Raw genomic sequence first — 21,241 nt, 5'->3', positions numbered from 1 at the left:
AACTCTGCTGATTTACTTATTTAATACTTATTTTGCAAGTAGAATAAGAATAGCAAACATAATTAGTTTATTTAATGAGATTTTTTATCTTTTATCCAAAACTTTGTAAATGGAATGTCTGCCAGATTTTATAATGGGAGTAAATTTCACTTATGGACCAATATTGAATGCTAATCATTATATTTGATAAAAAATATACAAATTATTATGTTAGTTACTGAATTACAGCTGAAGCAAGAATTCCACGTTTCTCATTGTTCCTAAAAAAGGCAGCAGCTATCCACTGCCCAGATCAACTGAGGTCATATCTCTTATTTACTTTCTCCCACAATTTGCTGAACTTCAGTTCTGCCTTCATCTTGGATTAGACTCTTTCAACATACTTTTTCCTATGACAGTTCAAATACTTATTTTAAATGCAAATGCAAAATTTTACATCAGGAATTATATCTAAAAGGAAAAAATAAAAGGTCTTAATTTCTTAATGATAGCAAGTAGAGCAGAATTCCATTAAAACGTGGCTTATTTTACAATTTCAGATAGAAGCAAAACCACCAAATAATGGCTTCTTCAGTACAACAATGGAAGACACTGTGCATTGTCTATTAGTGCTTTTTCTCTTCCCGATAGCAGTCTCATAAAGGGGACGTGCATTTGGGTATCAGGGATGATTTAAAGATTCTGTAAACATTTCCAAGCAGAATGCATTTAGCAAGCTATGGAAACTTTGGTAAAATATGTGTACAGCAAATTATAACTGCATTATGGATATTATGATATGAAGTTTTTTACATAGTTTGTTTCCCAGGCAACGACATTTGGCAATCTAGAAGAGGCCATATTGTCTCATGACACACTGAACCTTCATTATTTCTTTCTTTAGAACACATTTTTCATTCTACATAATGTTATGGAAATTCACTCCATATAAAAAGTACTATAATAAATTTTCTTATTAGGAAACATAATCAAAGAATATACCCAGAGTTGATATTTATTTTTTCAATTAAAATAGATAACATAATCCAAGAAAGTAAATAAAGCCCATGTATAACTAATAGTGTCATTTTAAGCCATGTCTTTCTATTGCCAACATTTAAAAAAAATAAAAGATAGTAACACCAATTTGACATCTGTAGTGTACTCTCTTCAAGGCTAATGGTGAGTGGAATGGCTAAAAGGTATGCAAGTGAAATAAGAAGAAAGAAAAACAATGCGCATTATGCTTGAGTTAACTTTTCAATAATCAAGAGCCAGGTGCAGTGGACAAATTATTTAATAAGAAAATATCACAGAGCTTATCTTCCTATTAATGTCTGGTCCTTACAATCAATCAGGTTTTCACCAGGTGGCTACCAAGTGCTTGTCATTGTTCCAGGCACTAAAGCACTTCCTTCCATTCTAAACTGCTTGCCTTCATTCTGCAAATGTTCTTTGAGAACCGTCCCTATGCCCCACATTGTTGCCAATTCAAAGATAAACGAAAAGCTATAGCTCTTCTCTTTAAAAGTTTACGATCTTCTTGGGGATATATTTATAGACAACAAATCAAACAGAGAGAGAAGAAGGACAGATTAAGACATTTCTTCCTGACCCTTTCGTATCCTCAGTTATCTCCATCCCCCGTCTTACATTCTGCAGTCCCAGACCTGTCATTCTCCTGCAAACAGCCTTCTCCTCCCCTCCTCTCCTCCGTTTGGTGTGCCAGGCAAAACTCAGCCAGCTTTCTCCTTCTATGCCTGCAGCAAAGTGTCTGACTTTCTGAGGAAGACTGCCCAACTTCGCTGAATGAATTTCTTTCAAATTTATAACCTTCAATTTCAAATGGGCAGTCAACACTGCCAGATGATTCTAGGACACCACCCTAGTATAGTCATGCCCTCCTTCTCTAAGAGAACTACTCTTTCACACTTTCTCTCATCTCCTCAGATCACCAACATTCCCTACCTGCTGTCAGCTGATGACTTTTCTTCGTGCTTCATAGATAAAATCAAAGAAATTAGTTGAGAATGTTCTTATCTTTCCAGTCCCAAGCCACCAATCTATCTATGTTTACATCTATTTTCTCTAGGACCCTTACGTTTCCATGTTAGAAGCATCCTTGCTTCTATGGCGACCTCCTCTACATGTGCTCTTCATCCTATTCTCTTACCTCCTTAAGTACTTGGTCTTTTAATTATTTCCCTTTGCTCCTGCATCATCAATTCCTCTGGTTCTACTGGATCACTTCCATCAGCTTGCAAATACGCTTTAACATCATTCATCTTAAAAATCCTTTCCATGACACCATATCCCCATCCAATTACTGCCGCCTTTCTACTTTTCCATTCTGAAACTAAAATCCTTGAAGGAATTGTCTCTGTTTCCTCCTTTTCTAATCCCTACTCTCTCCTCAACCACTCCAATGAGGCTGCATGTAGTGCATTACTGAAATCACTCTTATCAATGACCTATATCCTGCTATGCTAGTGCTCAGTTTTTTGTTCCCTTCTTACTTGACCCGTAAGTAGTGTTTGATACAAGTGACTCCTCCCTCCCTCTTTTTCCTATAGCTCTGTGGCACTTCCTTCCTTTGGTTTCCTTCTTAACTCTCTGCTCACTCTGAGGATCTTTTGTAGGATTCCCCTTCCATGTTCAGCCTATAAATATTGAACTGTTCTAGGTTCAATTCTGGGTCCTCATCTCTTCTCTATTCGTACTCTCTCCCTTGGTTACCTCAACCAGTGTCTTAATTTTAGATATTATCTATAAAGTGATAACTCTTCAATCTATGTCTCTATCTTCCTGAGCATATGATTTATGTATCCAGCTGCCTACATCCAACTGATTGTCTAACAGGCATCTCAAACTTTTCATTGCCAATATCAAATTTCTAATCTCCCTCATCTGCTCCTCTTCAAATTTTCTCTGTATCAGGGAATTATGCCACCATCCATCCTGTTAGTCAGATCTATTCTTTGGTAATGCTCCTTGATTCCTATTGTTTCCTCTCACCACAAATTCTTTTCATCAGCAAGCCTTTACCTCCAGACAGATCTCAAATCTGACCACTCACCGTCTCCCTAGCTACAATCCTGGACAACGCCACCATCATTTCTCATCTTCCTTACTGCAATCATCTCCCAACTGGTGTCCTTCTTTCAGTTTTATTCACCTAAAACTCTTTCTCTGCAGAGCAGCCAGACTGATCTTTGTACAGCTTCAACCAAATCACACTTCTTCCTTGTTTGAATCCTCAAATGGCTTTCCATTATAATCAGAATATAATCCTAATTTCCAAACATGGCCCACAAGGCACTTCATAATTTTGCCCACCTGCATCTCCAATCTCGTCTCACACTTCTTCACTCCATGCTCACCATGTTACTGCTACAGTGGACATTTTGCACCTCAGACACATCAGGCTTGCTCCCGTCACAAGTGTTTTTACACTTGCTGTTGTTTGTTGTTGTTTTTGCTCTTCCTCTAAAACTTCATATTATTCTCATCGTTCAAATCTAAATGCAAATGCCACCTTTTCACAAAGATCTCCCTGACCAACCTAGCCAAAAAACAAAATCCCAGAAAACCAACAACCAGCCAATTAAACAAAAAGCCCCAAACACTTTCTCTAACATCATCCTGTTTTCTTTATAGCAATTTCCTATCTTATTCACTTATTTGTTTATGTGTTTATTGTGTGTTTCCCTCCACCAGACTTGAAAGTCATTGAAGAACAGAGAATCTGTCTCTCTTGTTTGTTGTCATATCATCTAGCACCTAGAATAGTGTCTGACACGTTAGGTACACACTCAATTAAAGTTATTTTTAAGCTGACTTGTTCATTATATGAAGTGAGAACTTACCTGTAAGTGTATAAAGGCACAAACTGCACATTAAATTTAGGGAATTAAGTGGGGAGTGGTGGGAGGGAGGACAGGGTCAGACTGTGAAGGATCCCTTTTTTTTGGGGGGGGGGTGAGGAAGATTGGCCCTGAGCTAACATCCATTGCCAATCTTCCTCTTTTTGCTTCAGAAAGATTGTCACTGAGGTAACATCTGTGCCATTCCTCCTCTATTTTCTCTGTGGGACACAACCACAGCATGGCCTGATGAACAGTGTGATCCACATTGCTTGATCCACAGCGCCAGGATCCAAATCTATGAATGCCAGCCACCGAAGTGGAATGTGCAAACTTAACCACTATGCCACCAGGCCAGCCCCTGAAGGGTCTTGAATGACGTTTAGTGGTTTGGATGCTATTGTACAAGCAATGAGAAGCCAAAGGTTTTTAATTCTACATTCTGTTTAATAGATCCCTAAGAATGAGATCTTCCTTCTATAATACTAAAGTATATAAGTGTATTTTAAAATGTATGTCCATTTAGTTGGGTGTAATAATTAAAGAGATGCCCTTTAAGATCCTATTTAGTATAAAAAATGCTTTTGCTTTTGGAAATTGCATGAAACATTTAATCAAAGTAAAGTTTTGCCTTTAGAAATCTGTTTAATTTAGAAATATTTCACTATAATCAGAAGAGTCAATAGCCTTAATAACATTTCAATGTAATTAAAACACATAAAGTAATTCATTTATCTAAATTGTTGCTGCACAATTCTTAATAGAGAATGACTTTTTCTTACTTTTTAACCAATTCATGTAGAGTCATATTTTCTACACCATCTTTTCAGAACAGACATAAATCTGAACAACTAATGCTTGATAAGAGTCATAGAATTTTAACCTGATTAATTTTATTGCTAATATTACTTGTAAAATTACAGGAAATTTATTTTATAACTAGCAAAGATTGCTATTCTTGTACTAAATGATAACATAAGTTCTTCTAACGTACTGAATAAAGTTTAAATCTAAACTGAAAATAAGTAGAAATACAATGTGGTTACGTAAAAGTTTGGGATCCTTTCAAGGGTAAATAATGTAAAACTAAACATAATGGGATAAGAAGTTTGGCAAGGAAGAAATCAAAATTTTTAAAAGCCATGAAAGGACAAACTCAAATCTCATATTACTGAAAGGAAATATAAAATATATATCCAAGGACATTATTGTTATGAAGTTAATATCTTACATGAATTTTACTTTTAATATTGCTCAGGCACTGATCTTAAATGTCACAGAAACTGGAAAATGATAGCAACTTAGAAATATTCCCCTTGCATCTGTTCAACAGAAAATCAAGTCTTTTCAGGATGTATTTTGCATATTGAAAGACCTGAATTAGCCCTGACTTGAGGAGAGAGGAGAGTGGAGAAACGAAGAAAGTGGAAAATCTACAGGGAGTTAGATACTTTCATGTGTTTTAGAGTGTCTTATAGAGCCAAGTATCAATAACAGCTTATTGTTTGCTCATCAAGAGTCCTTTTAAAAATAAAAATAAAAACATCGTTTGGCAGGGAAATCTTTTCCAATGCTGGAATAAAACATATCTCCTGAAGTTCGTTTTTTCCTGCACTTCCCAGAATACTGTAGAAGGGCCCAAGTGAAAATCAAACCACCTGTACCTCTGGGGTGGTCACTGTTGCTGAGGCTGTGTCATTACAAAGCTCGTAATTGGGAAGGAAGAGCAAACTGCTCAGCAATTGCTTACTTGACATTTGGAACTACAGAGTTGGAGCTTCAAATAATATATTCAAGACAACAAAAAGAAATCTGTCATGAACTGAAGCTCATTAGATTTCTGAGTCAAACTATAATTAGATCACAATTCCTGTGAAAACTCTGCCTTTAAAAACTCTAGCAGATTTTCTAAGCTACCACTTTGAATGAAGAATCCATGGCTCACTTCAAAGCAAAAGGGATGGGAAAATTAAGGGATGATTTGGAATTTTTCAGACAGAACGGAGAAGGCTCCAAGAAAGATGCCTGGATGTACAAAGGTGCATTTCATATTGGGTGCAGCAGAGAGACCCTGGGGGATGGTGAATGACACTAGAAATGTTGGACTCCACACTGCGAAGTGTCTTGACATGTTTGTCTTCTGCAAGCTGTAAGCAGTCATTGTAGGCTTTAAATTGACAAGTGTCTTGGTGTGTTTTAGTAAGAAAGCTCTGACAACAATAAGGAGATGGATTCTAATGGAAGAGATAAGCAGAAGGAGGAGTTACTGGAGGCAAAGGCAAGTAATATTAAGGACCTCAAGGAGGGCAATGACAGAAGAAAGAGTGCTTAGATATGACATGAGTTGATGGCCTGTGGATTTGTGGATAGTAGGAGAAAAAAAGAGGACCGCGATTTCTCATTTTTGTGATTAGGTGGATGGTACCATCATTAGGTAGTGTATAATAAGAGGCCCAGGATTTCTGTTTGGTCTGGTTTGGTTTTGCTATGGAGTAGTAGGAGGAAGAGAAAGAGGAAGATGATTTCAGTTTTGATACAGGGTGAGTATCCCATTTGAGCTCTGGCTATTGGAATATGCAATTGGAATTCAGGTAAATGTTTGTAGTTCACCACCACAGAGCTAATATCTGAAACCATGGAAGTAGATCTGTTGACTGGATCCTTTGAGTCTTTGTGTATTTTTCTGGCCCAAGACTCTGAGAGCAACACCAGTACGATGTTCAGAACCCATCTTTAGTAAAGAGACTACATTTATCCATAAAGGGGAGAGCAACTCACATTAAATTGTTTGAATTTGCAAACCTGCAATGAATGAATTTATACTAGTACATGAAGTCTTAAACGGTGCATACATTCCTCCTGGGACTCGTGGAGAATTTTGGTTTATTTTTTGGGATCTGAGTTCCATTTATCCAAAGAAACTACAAATTAAAAAAAAAACAGTCTCAGAGAAAGACAAACACTGTATGATTTCATTCATATATGGAAGATAAGCAAATACATGGATAAGGAGAACAAATTAGTGGTTACCAGTGGGGAAGAGGGGCAGGGGGCACTGGGTGAAAGAGGTGAAGGGGCACATATGTATGGTGATGGATACAACCTAGACTATTGGTGGTGAGCATGATGCAATCTGCACAGAAACCGATATATAATAATGTACACCTGAAATTACACAGTGTTATAAGCCAATACGACCTCAATCAAAGAATTTTGAAAAAAGTCTTTAAGAATTGATAACTATATAAAGTTTTTGTACACTTATTGAGGATGAGAGACAACTATTTATATGAGTTCTCATTGCAGTACTGCTTGAAAATAAAAGCATATTAGAATCATATTATTTTTAAGGCAATAGTTAATACTAAATACTCAATACATATATATAACTTGTATACATATAAAACTAATACTTAATCCTAAAAAAACACGATTCTTTTTCTAATAAGGTGTTTATGAGATAAAACAAAAAATATATAACTCATGCCAATCTTTTCTGGCACACACTCAAGTTTTCTAAATGCCAGAGTATACTGCTTTTGTTTAAATAGTTTCCTGGTTCTAAACAATCGCAAGACTCGTTCTCATCAACTATTACCCAAAACACAGTTTACATTTTAAAGGAGGTAATGACTACCTAGTACTCTTTAAAATAATGACACTGAGTTCAGAGAAGGTAAATAATCCGTAAACAAGCAGCAAGAGTCCGAATGCCAATCCAGTTTGTGTCACCGCAAAGGAGACGGTATGGCTCCTCTCATGTGAGAGAGAACTTCGTACAGGCTAACTGTTCTGTGAAAGACTAAGCCTGGACATGTTATGAAACTGAAGCCACCGCACTTTCAATTTCACCCCTAGATCAGGCAGTTGTCATCTTCTGGTAAATTTAATGATCAGGAATCAGAGCGGCCACTCATTGAAGTACTCTGAAAAGAGCAATAGAAAACTATGGGCTTTTGTGCCATCTCCCAGCTCCTCACTGGACTTGAGACAAGCTTAGCTAACCATAATATTCTCAATCTGAATTTTATGTTGAAAGTATAAGGCTAAAAAGAAATACAATTAGTTCACAAGATGGAGAGTTCACACTCTTTCCTTTTATGAATCTCTGAAAAGCACATGCTTGGTATTTTAGAAAGGACTCTAATAATTACATTGTTATGATGCATTATAATTTATAGAAAGCTTTTAAACATAGAATGTCATAATTATCACTTATTTCATTTGACTTTAAAATATAAGACCAGGTAAAAAGAAGTAAAGACAACACCTGTTCTAAGGGCAATTCTCTTAAACCAGAGGCCACTAACACGGTTACCCCTTATTAGCTAGTTTGTCATATTGTCACTGTAGATAAAGATAACCCAGAATGGGATGGGACCATTGATTTAGCAAAACACTATGCCTTGTAAATTGATATACTTTGGTGAAAGCATAAGGTAATACGATTATAAGAACACATTGTATCCAGCTACGTATTATAGTCACAAAACCACAGTTAATAGAAACATCAAAAAGCTCTTCTGTAAGCTGTGCCTGACAACGGACTTTTTTGCTACAATAGCGCTAAGGAACCTATTGCTGTATTTCACTGAAGTAACTAGTACAGTCATGCCAAATGAGATAAATTCATTAATAGGACATTGAAATGAGAATAGAAAAATGCCTTGGTCACATTTATCTAGTTCAGAATACATATTATTTTGTGAATTTTTCTTTATTATGCTGACAATGATACCTGCTAGTAAAATGGGTAACAAAGGAAGAGAGGTTTTCAAAAAGAAAACACGACACGTACATTATATTTTTGTAAGTCTGCCTGAAGAGCAGTCTTACTTAAAAAGAATAAATGAACTTATATGAAAACTAAAAACATGTTATTTGCAAACAAATAGAAATTTGAGTGATATTTATGAATACAGAGTATTTATTGCCAGTCAGGTAGGAAAAAATAAATCCACGTTACATATCATATTCACATAAGTAGAGCCTCTGTCACTTAAATGCCCATTTTTACAAATGGTTAAGCATTTTAGCACAAAATGCAAACTCTCCCCTTGCCCTCTTTATCTACAAGTATTTCAGAAATGAAGCTGTTAATTTTCTGTGTTGATAGTTTTTTTACTTTTTAAAATTTGTTTGAAAATAGCTTTTTAAAATAAGTTTTTATGTTGAAACAATCATAAAAGTACAAAAAGTTTCAAAGCACCATACAAATAACTTTTCCAAAGTACTCGAGAGTAAATTGCAAACCCGGTGCCCAGTCTTTCCCCAGTAATGCAGTGTGTATTTCCTACAAACAAGAACATTTACCACCAAGCCAAACTACAGCCATCCAAATCCAGAAACCAATACCGACACACTGCTACCCTCTAATCCTCCCCACGCAAGATTTGCTGGTTGTCTCAATATCGTTTTTTACAGCAAAAGAACCAATCGCGAATCACTGCTTTTAGCTATAAAGTCTCTTTGGTCTTCTTCAACCTGAAATAGACCCTCAGTATTTTCTTGACTTTCCTGCTCTAATGGCTCTCATTAATAGTGCTTTAATGTAGCCCTGCTTTTAATTTACATTTATAATTCAAGGGGATCTTTTTCTTAGAGTACGCCCAGATAAGATATAATATTTTGCTGCCTTCTGTGAATATGTGTGTTGTGTGTGGGTCCTTAGACATCTACAGAAGGGGAAGATTGTAGTGTCTGAATCTTTGTTTTCGGGGGGAAATAGCTTAATAAAAGCAATGATGCCTAAAGGAATAAACACACGTAACTAATAGATCTACGATTTCCTAGTTTTCAAGCACACATAGTCTGGCGGTTTCAGAGTATGACTGATGCTTGTACTAGAGAAAATCCTCCTTTAAATTAGTCCTTAATGATTTTTTCTATAGAGAGTTCAGAACTTTCGTAGATGATAGTGAAATGTCACCCTATGAACAACCCAAAAGAAAATTTGCTCAATAAAATATTCTCTTTTGAGTGAATATACCAGAAACAGTTACATTATTAAAATTATCCGTTTGACAAATTTGGTCCTTTAAAATTGAGAGGACCCTCTTTTTGGTGCTCTTTCATAGTATAAAAGGCATTTTGGTGTGGCAAATTTTACATAAAAAGCCAAATAGTCTACTTCTAGGTGAAAATAAAAATGTGAAAACTCACCATGGACCATGAATACATTGGAAATAGTTACAACCGGAATTTTAGAGTTAATACTTTTCCAGGTTCCACAGCTTTTATCAGCTTCTCAGCAAAGCCCTTGATCCAAAAGAGATTGTTAGCACTTCAGACTTATCATCTCTCCACTCTGAACCCTTCTTCCAACAACTCTTACACTTTCTTATCCACCAAGTTCATCCATTTTTCTTTTTTGGATTTGTTTGCCAGATTTACTGTTTATTGAAATTGCCTCAGCAATTCTACTGGAATGTGTTTGAACTATTCCTCTCTTGGTCAGTGTATTATGACCGCAGGTTGAGGAATCACGCTTCACGGCTTGTGCACTCAGGAGGGAGGGCAAACATAAACTTTAATATTAGTTTGATCTATGTTTCCTTCTCTTCATATTACTTCGTATGTTCACGATTATCACAGACATTTACAGAAAATCATATTTTAGCTCAAGATAAAACAGTTACTCATAACCACAGTAAATTATTAATGGACAGATCATATTTTAACTTTAAGGGATTGGAAAAATTCTTCTCACAAATATGGAACGATTTTATTTAAAGATAAATCCTACCATTATCATTAACCATGTAGATTACTTCCATGGAAATGGTTCCTAAATTTCATTTTTAAAAACTTCTTCTTATCCCTTCATTTTTCTCTTGACATATTTTATGTTTTTTGACTAAATGTATCACATTTTAATAACAAAAGCAAAGACATAAGTTATACTACTTTTGGATGCTCTTTATTTGTTATAAATATTAATTTCCTTACTTTGAAATGATTTTCCTCCCTTGTCATGCCTTGGCTATTATGTGTGACTTGAAACCCCCTGAGGGAGTGTTTGTGCCTGGTTACATGTGTATGGGCAGGATTAAACTTCAGGGTTCAGCTATCAGCCACTGAGAACTCCCAATCATTTATCCTTGTCTGCCTCTGTGATGCTCACCAAAGACTCATCTGATTATAATATTTGGTATCCCATATAATTTTCTATGGGGAAAAATAATCAAGTGACACAAAATGTCCGAGTCACAGGACAGATGTTTCTCATTGTGAATCAATGCACCCACACTCTTGTTTATTTACTGAGTGTTCACTGTGTGCCAGGCACTGTTTTGGTTACTGCAGAATCAGCAGTGACAAAACAGAAAAAAACCCTCCCTCCTTAATGGAACTTTTGTTCTCCCGAGGAGACCATCTCCAAGTAAACAAAGAGTCAAAATAGTTCAGAGAACCATAAGTGTTATGAAGAAAATCAAAATAGCGAAACGGTATAAAGGCTAAGGGGGCACAATCCTGTATCATGTGAGAGAGGCAACATCTGACGAGGGGTGTGAATCATAGGGAAGATCCAGCCATGCAAAGATTTCTGGTAAGAGAATTCTAGACAGAGAAATAGCTAGTGAAACACTCCAGCATGGGAGCAAACTCATCTTCCGAGCCCCCTCTTAAAAAATATAATTAAGAGAATAATTCTGTCATGAAGAAAAACTGTATCATGAAATCTGGAGGTTTTTCTTTTGGTTATCTAGTTTTTTCAGATGTTCAGCATCCTCAATTATTACACATAATCGACCGTTTCAATGACTTTTAAGGAAACGTGTATCAGAGGAATTTGATTTGACTCACCTAGAGGAATGATCATAAAGTAACAGTGTAAGAAAATTTGTGATACTAACTCCTATTTAATTACTGAAAAAAATTTGTCCTAAAATCTGCACAAATCAAAATGTCTCTATCAGTTTATTTAAAGGATACCCATTTCAATTTAGGTTATATCATAATTCTTACACACTTTTCCATTTTGAAATGACTGCCAGGCACATAGACTATAAGATAGAAGATGAAAAGAAGAGAAACTCGCTGAGGCTCCACGAAAGCCTCGACATCTTGTTGCATCCCTGAGGACACCACGAGCTAGTTCTTCTTGGAGTAATTTTTATAAAACTAAAACTGTTTTTCCCAAAACTACATTTCTTCCTTTATTTTCATTGGAAGTAGAAAATAAAGGCTAGTTGAAAACTCTCACGTATCTCTCAGTTACAGTCTCAATTGGTGATTGGCAGGTCCTATGCATCATACATAGTGAAAACAGTTTACTTTTATTCATGACAGAACTCCACACTACGATTCTCATTTTATAGACACCAAAACTAACATACAGTTCTCCACATCTTATGTATGTTCTTGGTCCTTTAGACTTTTGTCTATAAGAAAATGAACACACTAGACTGAAAATAACTTTGAAAATGTGCTTTAAATGTAAAACTGTAACAGCTGTTCAAGTTATACATGCATAACAGTTTCCCGAGGAGACCCAGTGACATTTCCACGCATCTTTACAATGTTTTTCATACCAAACATAGTTAAATGTATATAATTCTCCTTGTTTTAATTCTGTTTGACATGGGGCCACAGTCTCAAAGCCAACACAATACCCACACACCAGTGACAAGCACTGTTACTCATTCCTCTGAACTGTTCACACAGCTTTCTCATACAAAGCCCACACTATCAATCTACGGTCAAGTTTTAACTTATATTTAAAATTTATATTTTAAAAATATATGTTTAAAAACCTGACAACCTACGTCAGATTTATTTTACACTTCACATCAAAACCGCTATTTGAGAGCCAAGGAGAAAGGGTCCCCCTCCACTACTCACTATTTTCTCTTTGATCTAAACGTATGTATTTAGATGAAGGAGACAACTGTTTTTCCACCATGGTTTAGTTTCTACTTAGCCATGTTTCCTCTCTACTCTAAATGTAGACCTTGAAAGCACTGGGGATGGAAATGGTAGCACTGGCTGCATTCGCAGATTAATGCCGAACAAGAAACACTCGCAACCATATTCCCATTTCAGTTTATGCCTGCAACCTGGAAGAGGTGCTGCCGTTAGACCTATGCACAATGTTTTGGTTTAAACAAAGGTTACTCGAAAGTAAGGTGTCCAGATATGGAGACATTTCCTCCTTTCCATGATCTCTTCTGGCCTTCCACTATGGAGGAACGAATAGATGTTTTATCTCTATGTATAGATTTAAATGTAGCATATTTATGTAGCAAATGTAGCATACCCATAGCATTATTGCAAGTTTTATACGCATTGACAGAATTTTCATACATAAGATCATACATGAAATGTACTTGAAGCTATATTATTAATCTATTAGTTAAACAATCAATAAAATTCAGTATAGTTTGCTTAGGAAAAGGATTTAAAAAGTAAAAAATAAAATTAAGTTTTGGTTCAGCAGAGGAAAGGTTTCTAAGTGCTGCCGATATGTTTGAAAAATTAATCACCGCACTCAATATTTTTCTGCAATATTGCAGGAGGGAATAATAGCAACACAGTACTTTCAATATTTTAATTGTAACATATACAAATCATATTAATTTATTTGAATCAAAAAATGCCTAATTTTAAATAATTTTTGACTTTTGGAAACATTTTTTTCTGTACAACACAAAATTCTATTATTAGACATGAATAAGGTAAAGCTGAGTGAAACAAAGCATTTCATTAAACTAAACATTGCATAAGTTTGGGGAATTAGTTTTTACATAAAAATGTCTTGTTTTTTATATAAACCAAATTTTACATAGACTAGTAGAAAAGGCTAGTGCAAATATAAATTTTCTGCCAAAACACGTAGGGTGGCTAGAAACATTTTAATAATTTTAACGAAATATTTTTCATATTCTTATTTGAAAACCGAAAACTAGCACATTCCATAAATGAACTTGAAGAATTAGGCATCTGATTAAGTTGAGCCTTTTGAAACTGTTGACTGCTTTTGAGTTACAAAATGTGTCAGTTTCATGAGTTTCAATGCAGTTATTTCTTGGTGTGTGTTCAGCTATGACAAGAACCTTACATGGACTCTTCCCACCTTTACAAGTAATTATACAATGTTATAAGGCACATGCTTACTTAACATGAATCTCTTATAGCATACTGTGCTTTTCAGCTTCTAGGAAAAAAATTATAGAAAAAGTAACTCAATCAAAACGGCAAAGCATAGCCAAAATAAATATTCATTTTTTCCTACTAGTGAAAAATCACTATTCAAAATTTAGAAAATAAGCAATCACTTACTTTGGTAGAGTTTTCAAGTGATTTTCTCTTAACTCCAAGATCCGCAATTTGACAAGTCTGTAGAAATGAATAAAAAAACTGCTTCTTAATATTTCTCTTATAAAAGAATATTCCTATGGTAAAGTCAATTATCACTATATTATTCAAATAACTATGTCCAAACATTAAGTACCATAGTGACAGATTTTGAAGAATTATACAAATTTATTATGAGTAGTATTGCATCAACACTGTAAATGACAGTATCACTTTCTTAACAATAAAGATCGCTGAAAGATATCAAGTTCAAGTCATCTAAATTCATATGTTCTATAAAAATATATTCACGGTTGTTTAATTGTATGCATTCAGCAAATTACTAAATACCAGGTGCTGTGTTCACAGGAACATGGCAATACTTTCCCTCAAGAGACTATAAGTGAACTTGTAAAGAAATAGTATAGCATAGTGGTTAAAGGCTTGAGCTTTGTGGTCAGACAAGTCTGGGTGAAATTCAGACTCTTCCATACTCTATCTCTGTGACACTGGGGAAACTAATTAACCCTTCCTAACTTAAGTTTCCTGATCTATAATGAGTATGTGATAACAGTACCAAATTTATAGGATTTTGAATATTAAATGACTCACACATGTAAAGCCTAATGACTGGCACATCATAAATTTTAACATGTGTTAGCAATTACTATTATCACTAATCGCACAATAGGAAAATTGTTACAATATTCCATATCTCATTGACTCTAAGCTGAACATCTTAACATATGCATTGAAATCTACAGCATCATCTGTCCTGTGACAGTCCTGGGGCTGGGGAAATCCTGTGAAGAGGATGAGAGGGGTTCTTGGTTTCTGCTGTTTGTATAACATTTGGGATTAGGAATGCATTTCAGATTTAGCTACTCATTAAACTTTGCAGTCTGGGACACACTCTCATTGTTAATGTCTACACTGAACTTTAAAATGTACTCAGTTGAGGCTACTTTAGAATAAATCTTAATTAGATTCTTCAAATTCTTAGTGTTTGGGAACACCACCCCATTTGGACTGTGTCACCTACAATCTCCTATATTTACTGTGCTTTTAGGTATTCATCTAGGTCTCTTTCTCTTTCCTTTTTGTTTTGACTCCTATCAAATTTACAATTTAATTTTAATCTTATAACTCTTAATTTATACATGAAATAAACTGATTCAGTTCTTCAGAGACTGGGTATATCGCTAGTAAAAGAGGTTCCTTAAACATTTCTATGTCTCAAGTCTTCTTGACATTTGTACTAGTATGGTGATATTTTGTGACTTATTTTGGCTTTTGGGGCACTAAATCTCAGGTTTTGGAGAGGATCTTAAGCATCCTTTGTTAAATGATTCAGCTAAAGGTGAAAAAATTTTTTTAGATTACAATAATAATAAAATACAGTATATTTTGGCAGACAATTTACACAAAATTGAATTCTAATTCCAAGTGGTTTTGGTTTTGGTATTATGTTTTCTGATTACCCAAATCTCTTCCTTTGTATTAGGACTATTAAAAGAGAATTGACAAAAATTCAAGACCAGAAAATGTGTCTTAGGGTGATAATTAAACATTTTCTGATTTGATAAATGAAAAACATATTTGTAGTGTTGTGGTCAGTACCAGAAGGACAATGCTAGTTTATATGAATGAATGGTGATGTTCCAATTTATTTAGAAGTTAGGCAAATGCTCTTTGGAATATCTGTAAATTTTTAAAACTGTCCAAGTGTATGGTGTTCATAGGTGTTGTGATATCACGGTCTGCAAAAGTAAGGGGATTTGAGAAATGTTCTGATGTGCTCTCCATATGCAAATGGAGGCTACTACATGTTAGGGGACTTCGTTATTCCAATGATCTCCTCTTAATGTCATATACTAGCTTCTGCCAACAGTGTAGAGTTAAACTCAGTCTATTATTTGAACAACTTCAAAGATCACTTGGAAAAATGCAGTTGACAATAAACTTAAAATGTCTTAACTTTAAAAATATATCTTTTATACTTATAATAGCCAAGTCATAGAAACAACCTAAGTGTCCATTGGCGGATGAATGGATAAAGAAAATGTAGTATATATATCTGTAGCTATAGATATAGATATCTATACACAACTGAATACTATTCAGCCACAAAAAAGAGGGAAATCCTGCCACTTGTGACAATATGGGTGGCCCTTGAGAGCATTATGCTAAGTGAAATAAGTAGGACAGAGAAAGACAAATATTGCATAATCTCCCTTACATGTGGAATTAAAAAAGAGACCTCACAGAAAAAGAGACCAAGTTTGTGGTTACCAGAGACGGGGGCGGGGGCTGTGGGAATTGGAAGAAGGTGGTCAAATGGTATAAACTTCCAGTTATAAGATAACTAAGTTGTGGGAATGTAATGTACAACACGGTCACCATAGCTAACACTGCTGTATGATATATTTGAAAGTTGCTAAGAGATTAGATCCTAAAAATTTTCATCACAAGGGAAAAACATTTTTTTTTTTGGTAACTATATGAGATGATGAATGTTAACTAAATTTATTGTGGTAATCATTTTGCAAAATACGTAAGGCAAGTCATCTATGCCCTACATTTTAAACATATACAGGGCTGAAGTCAATTATATCTTAATAAAATTGAGAGAAAAAAATAGATGTTCATTCCAAAACAATGTAGAATATTAAAAAATATAAAGATGACAATAAAAATTATCCATATTTCACTTCCAAGGAAACGCTCTTTTATCTCACGCATACTCATATTCATATTGGAAACATAGTTTATATATTTTGTTATAGTATGCTCCTAAGCATAACTTATAAGAGAAATTTAAAAAATTTTTCCCTAAATAAGATTATAAATTGGTACATAGTATTGTCATATGCATGGACCATAACATATTTAACCAACCTCCTAGATGGATATATGCTTCCAATTTTTCATATTGTAAATAATGATAATATCCTTGTCCATAAATGCTAGTGTGATATCTGATGGTGATAAGATACATTTTTTGGAAACTAATTACAAAGGCAATAGCTGTAAATATTTTCGGTGTTTTAAAGCACACTGCACAGCACGAAGTTCATAACACTTTGCAATTCCATCTGAGCCTGTGAGGTTGTCTTTCCTCCAACTCTATAAACCGTTTTCGCAATATGCCCGAACACAGAGCCATTTATTGTCATTTTAGTTTGTATTATTTTTATTGTTTGTGAGGATAAACATTTTTCACGTGTTTATTGGCAATTTGTACGTTTTATAATGGATGGCTTGTACATGACATTTTCCCACTTTTCTCTAATGAGATCTTTATCTTCACATTCAGTTGTAAGAATTCTTTATGTTAAGGATATAAATAACTTGTTTGTTATATGTGGTGAAAAATTTTCCCAGCTTACTGTTTTATCTTAATTTAAAAATATTTCCAATATCATTTTATTTTAAAAGTATTCATGTAGTCGAATCTACCTTTCCATTTATGATATTTTTCTTTGTTTCTATGCTATAAAGGTATTTCCCAACCCAAGAGCCATAAGTATCGTGTGCATGTTTTTCCAGATAATTTCTGGTTTTATTTTTTTGTAAATAACTCCCTAATTCACCTGGGATTTATTTGATTATTAATCACATGTAAAGACCTAGTTTTACTATTTTTTGCAAAATGCTTCATTAATTGACATCTCCTTTATTGAATAATAATGAGGTCTATCTTTAATCACAAGGGTTACTTTTGAAGCCTCGCCTATTGGTGCTGGTAGAGTACTTACGTGAAGTGAAATAAAAATTGCATCTTTTAAATTTCTTATTCTTACCTTCCAAAATTGGCTGGAAGAAATTCAAGAAAGGCGTCGTTCAGGTAAAGCTGGGTCAGGTTTAGAAGCTGCGTGAAGCCATCAGGGAGTCTAGAAAGGAGGTAAAGATTTAGTCACTGCATCAATGTTGCCATAGAAACAGAACAAAAATATATCTCTAAGGAGAAAAAGTAGAAGTGTAAGACATTTTTCAGCTCTCCTTTGGTATCACAGTAATGGGAGAATTTATTGAGCATATTGTTACAGCTTGAAAATTTTGCCTGTTATTAAAATAAATGGCACTCGCCCCCTGACCATGTTGCTTTCCTATGCTGAGATTTATGTCACTGCACTGCCAGAGGCAGCAACATGATCTCTTCCTTTTGCCCTAAGCTTATGCACACCAGTGAGATACTTTTTTTTGGAAATTTCAAGTTGTACGCCATGTTTTGTAACTTTAAATTTAATGTTATTTCTCAATGGAATATTCACATATATAGTCAGGCAAGGAGATCCACTTACTCTTTAACTCAGTCATTAAAATTTGTCTACGATTTGTTACAATGATGACTAAAGCTGTCCAATATGAAAAGGCAAGGAGTATTTTGTCCTCTTAACGGGTAATTTCTTTAATGCAGTCTCAACATGTATGTAAATTATAGTTCAAATTGGTTCAATTCATGTTCACTAAAAATGAGCAAGAACATTGCAACAATAATTAAACAGAATCCTGAAAGTTGTAACAGGCATTAAAAGAGTTGAGAAAATGTCCTTTGGGGAAATTTTACCAGTTAGATGAAATAATTATTTGAAATATTGAAGTCATTTTCACCAAAAAGATTTAACTCGAGGATTTTCCAGGAGACTAAGGATACTGAATATTTTCCTATAATTACACTTTTATTTAAACATTTTTAATGCTTTTAGTTGTGGTCTAGACAAGACTATGATCTTTTATAAAATACTTTTAAATAGTGTTCAAATTTGCCTTCCCCTCAACTTACAACCTATCGCAATTACTGACAAAATTGTTTAAACAGCTGCCTATACTCACTACTTTTTACTACTCCTCAAGCCATTGTTTTCTGGCACTTACCCCAGTTCTGTTCCTGAAACTGCGCTCACCGAAGCCTCCAAGAGCCTCTTAGGTACCAGTTCCATTCACCTCCCTTCATTTTGTATCCCACACTGCCTAGCAAACAGCTGCCATCATTGATTGTTCTCTCCTTTTTGGCTCCTACTATACCACTTTTCCTGCTTCTTCTCCTACTCCTGAGATATTGCATCTGAGTTTCATTCTATGTTTTCTCTTCCCCTGCCCAATCTTTTATTATGAAATATTTCATATATCTAAAAGAATATATGTATGCCCACAATATTATTTAATAAATAGAGCCAATACTTTTAAACCCCTCTGACTACATCTTCCTATTTGCCCCACAAATTCCTGAATGATATTTGCTATTCTGCCTTTTAAAGAGTTTTATGACACCTATTTAAATATCTAAAAAAAGTCACATGGTTTTGCATGTTTTTAAACATAATATAAATCAAATCATAGTATGAACATTTTCCTGAGTAAAAAATTAACATTAGATTTGTGAAATTCATCCCCCCTTTTTTTTTTTTTTTTGTCTTGAGGAAGATTAGCCCTGAGCTAACATCTATGCCAATCTTCCTCCATTTTATACGTGAGTCACTGCCATAGCATGGCTGATGGGCAGTGTAAGTCCATGCTGGGGATCCTAACCCTCAAACTCAGGCCGCTGAAGTGGAGCATGCCGAACTCAACCACTATGCCACGGGGCCAGCCCTGAAATTCATCTATTTTGATGTAGATGACTGGCCACCATAGCATAATATTTCATTGTATGAATATACCACAATTTGTTTATTATTCTCCTTCCTATAAACATTATATTTCTTTCCAGCTTTTGGTTTTCTATTATGAACAGTACTTCTGTGAATATTTTTGTACGTATATCCTGGTGAACAAAAGATTACTTAAGTTATATACCTGGTTACAAGAGATTAATGTCCCTCAGGAATAGTTCTCAACTACTGACTAGCAGGAGTATAAATACCTCAGCTCCCTTACCTATTGTGCTTGATGACTCTGTGGCATGTGTTTTACACTGTTTCCCAGAGTTCCCCAAAGAGATTAAGGTCCAGTGGTTCATATCAGTAAATAACTTGATAACACACCCTCAACAAGTATTTCCTGAGGCCATCTCCTAAACATACTGCTGAATTCTTTTCTAAACATCTGCTTCTGGGAAATCCAAACTAAACCTAATTAATATTTTTATATCAATTGGTAGGAATTCTTTATAAACTCTTAGGACACAAATCTTATGCTGATGATTTTTGCTGCAAATATCTTGTTCCAATTTGTATTTTGGAGTTGGATTGTTTGTATATGGCTTCATAAAGGACTTTTCCATAAATTTGCTCTTAAAAAGAGGTAGGATTCATGAAAGTAGGAAAGAAGGAGAAAGGAGGCAGGAGAACAGTGAGGGTTTTTATAATGTAGAGGTAAGAATTCATCGGCGATGGATGACAAATAGAAGACGAATTTTAGAGGGACTACTTTATGTACAAGAGTATTAGGAATTAAGATTTGAGAATATCAGTAGCAGACAAGATTTAGAGGGTATTGACTGCATGACTCAAAGGTTTGAATTTTCTTACAAGATTAAAAAAATCTATGGGAGATCACTGTTTTTCTCTATGGTTTCCTTTGTTGTAATACATTAGATAATACATTAGATAGTGTAATATATTAAAGCTCCTATCCTGATAGTATGATAGTTTTTATGATAATGACCCAGATGTTCAATAGACTTCAATCCAAATTTAACTACTATCTTACTTTAATGTCCTTTTTGATTTCTATAATCATTCAAAAGAAGGAATCACTTATGACTTTTTAAAAAGAAGATTAATATGTGTAAAATGAGAAGAATATTAAAACCTTTGATCTAATAATTTACTTTAACATTGTAACTTTTAATAAGTAAAAAGCCTTTAAAAATACTAATTTTCTAGTTATAGGGACAGTTATAACTATCCATCACCCCCTAATCTACTATTCCACATATGTAGGCACTAAATGGTACTACATTTTAGTACATCATTGATCAAAAATATATTTCTTTATTGCTGCTTATCTGGCAAAGTTTCTGCTGCAGGATCTGGATTCTTACATAGAAGATTTCTTTGAAGACTGAAGATTTGATCACATTGCACAGATTCCAATTGCAAAAGTGGACTGCCAAAAATAAGTTACACGAAAAACCAGAATACAAAGTAAGATACTTT

At 34.6% G+C, this 21,241-nt stretch overlaps 1 protein-coding gene across 6 annotated transcripts in view; it reads right to left on the bottom strand.

The window, feature by feature from the left end:
- LRRC7 (leucine rich repeat containing 7) overlaps positions 1-21,241 on the bottom strand; it is a 499,243-nt gene that overhangs the window by 222,542 nt on the left and 255,460 nt on the right. For all 6 annotated transcript variants that reach the window (XM_070486578.1, XM_044749558.2, XM_070486576.1 and 3 more), the window contains 2 exons: positions 17,942-18,031; positions 14,124-14,180 (listed from right to left, as the gene is read on the bottom strand). In XM_070486578.1, coding sequence (XP_070342679.1) covers positions 14,124-14,180; positions 17,942-18,031 — 147 coding nt within the window. The remainder of the gene's footprint in view (positions 1-14,123; positions 14,181-17,941; positions 18,032-21,241) is intronic.

This window comes from Equus asinus, chromosome 16 (genome assembly GCF_041296235.1).
Source record: "Equus asinus isolate D_3611 breed Donkey chromosome 16, EquAss-T2T_v2, whole genome shotgun sequence".
NCBI classification, from domain to species: Eukaryota; Metazoa; Chordata; class Mammalia; order Perissodactyla; family Equidae; genus Equus; species Equus asinus.
This window is presented reverse-complemented; position numbering and strand designations above follow the sequence as displayed.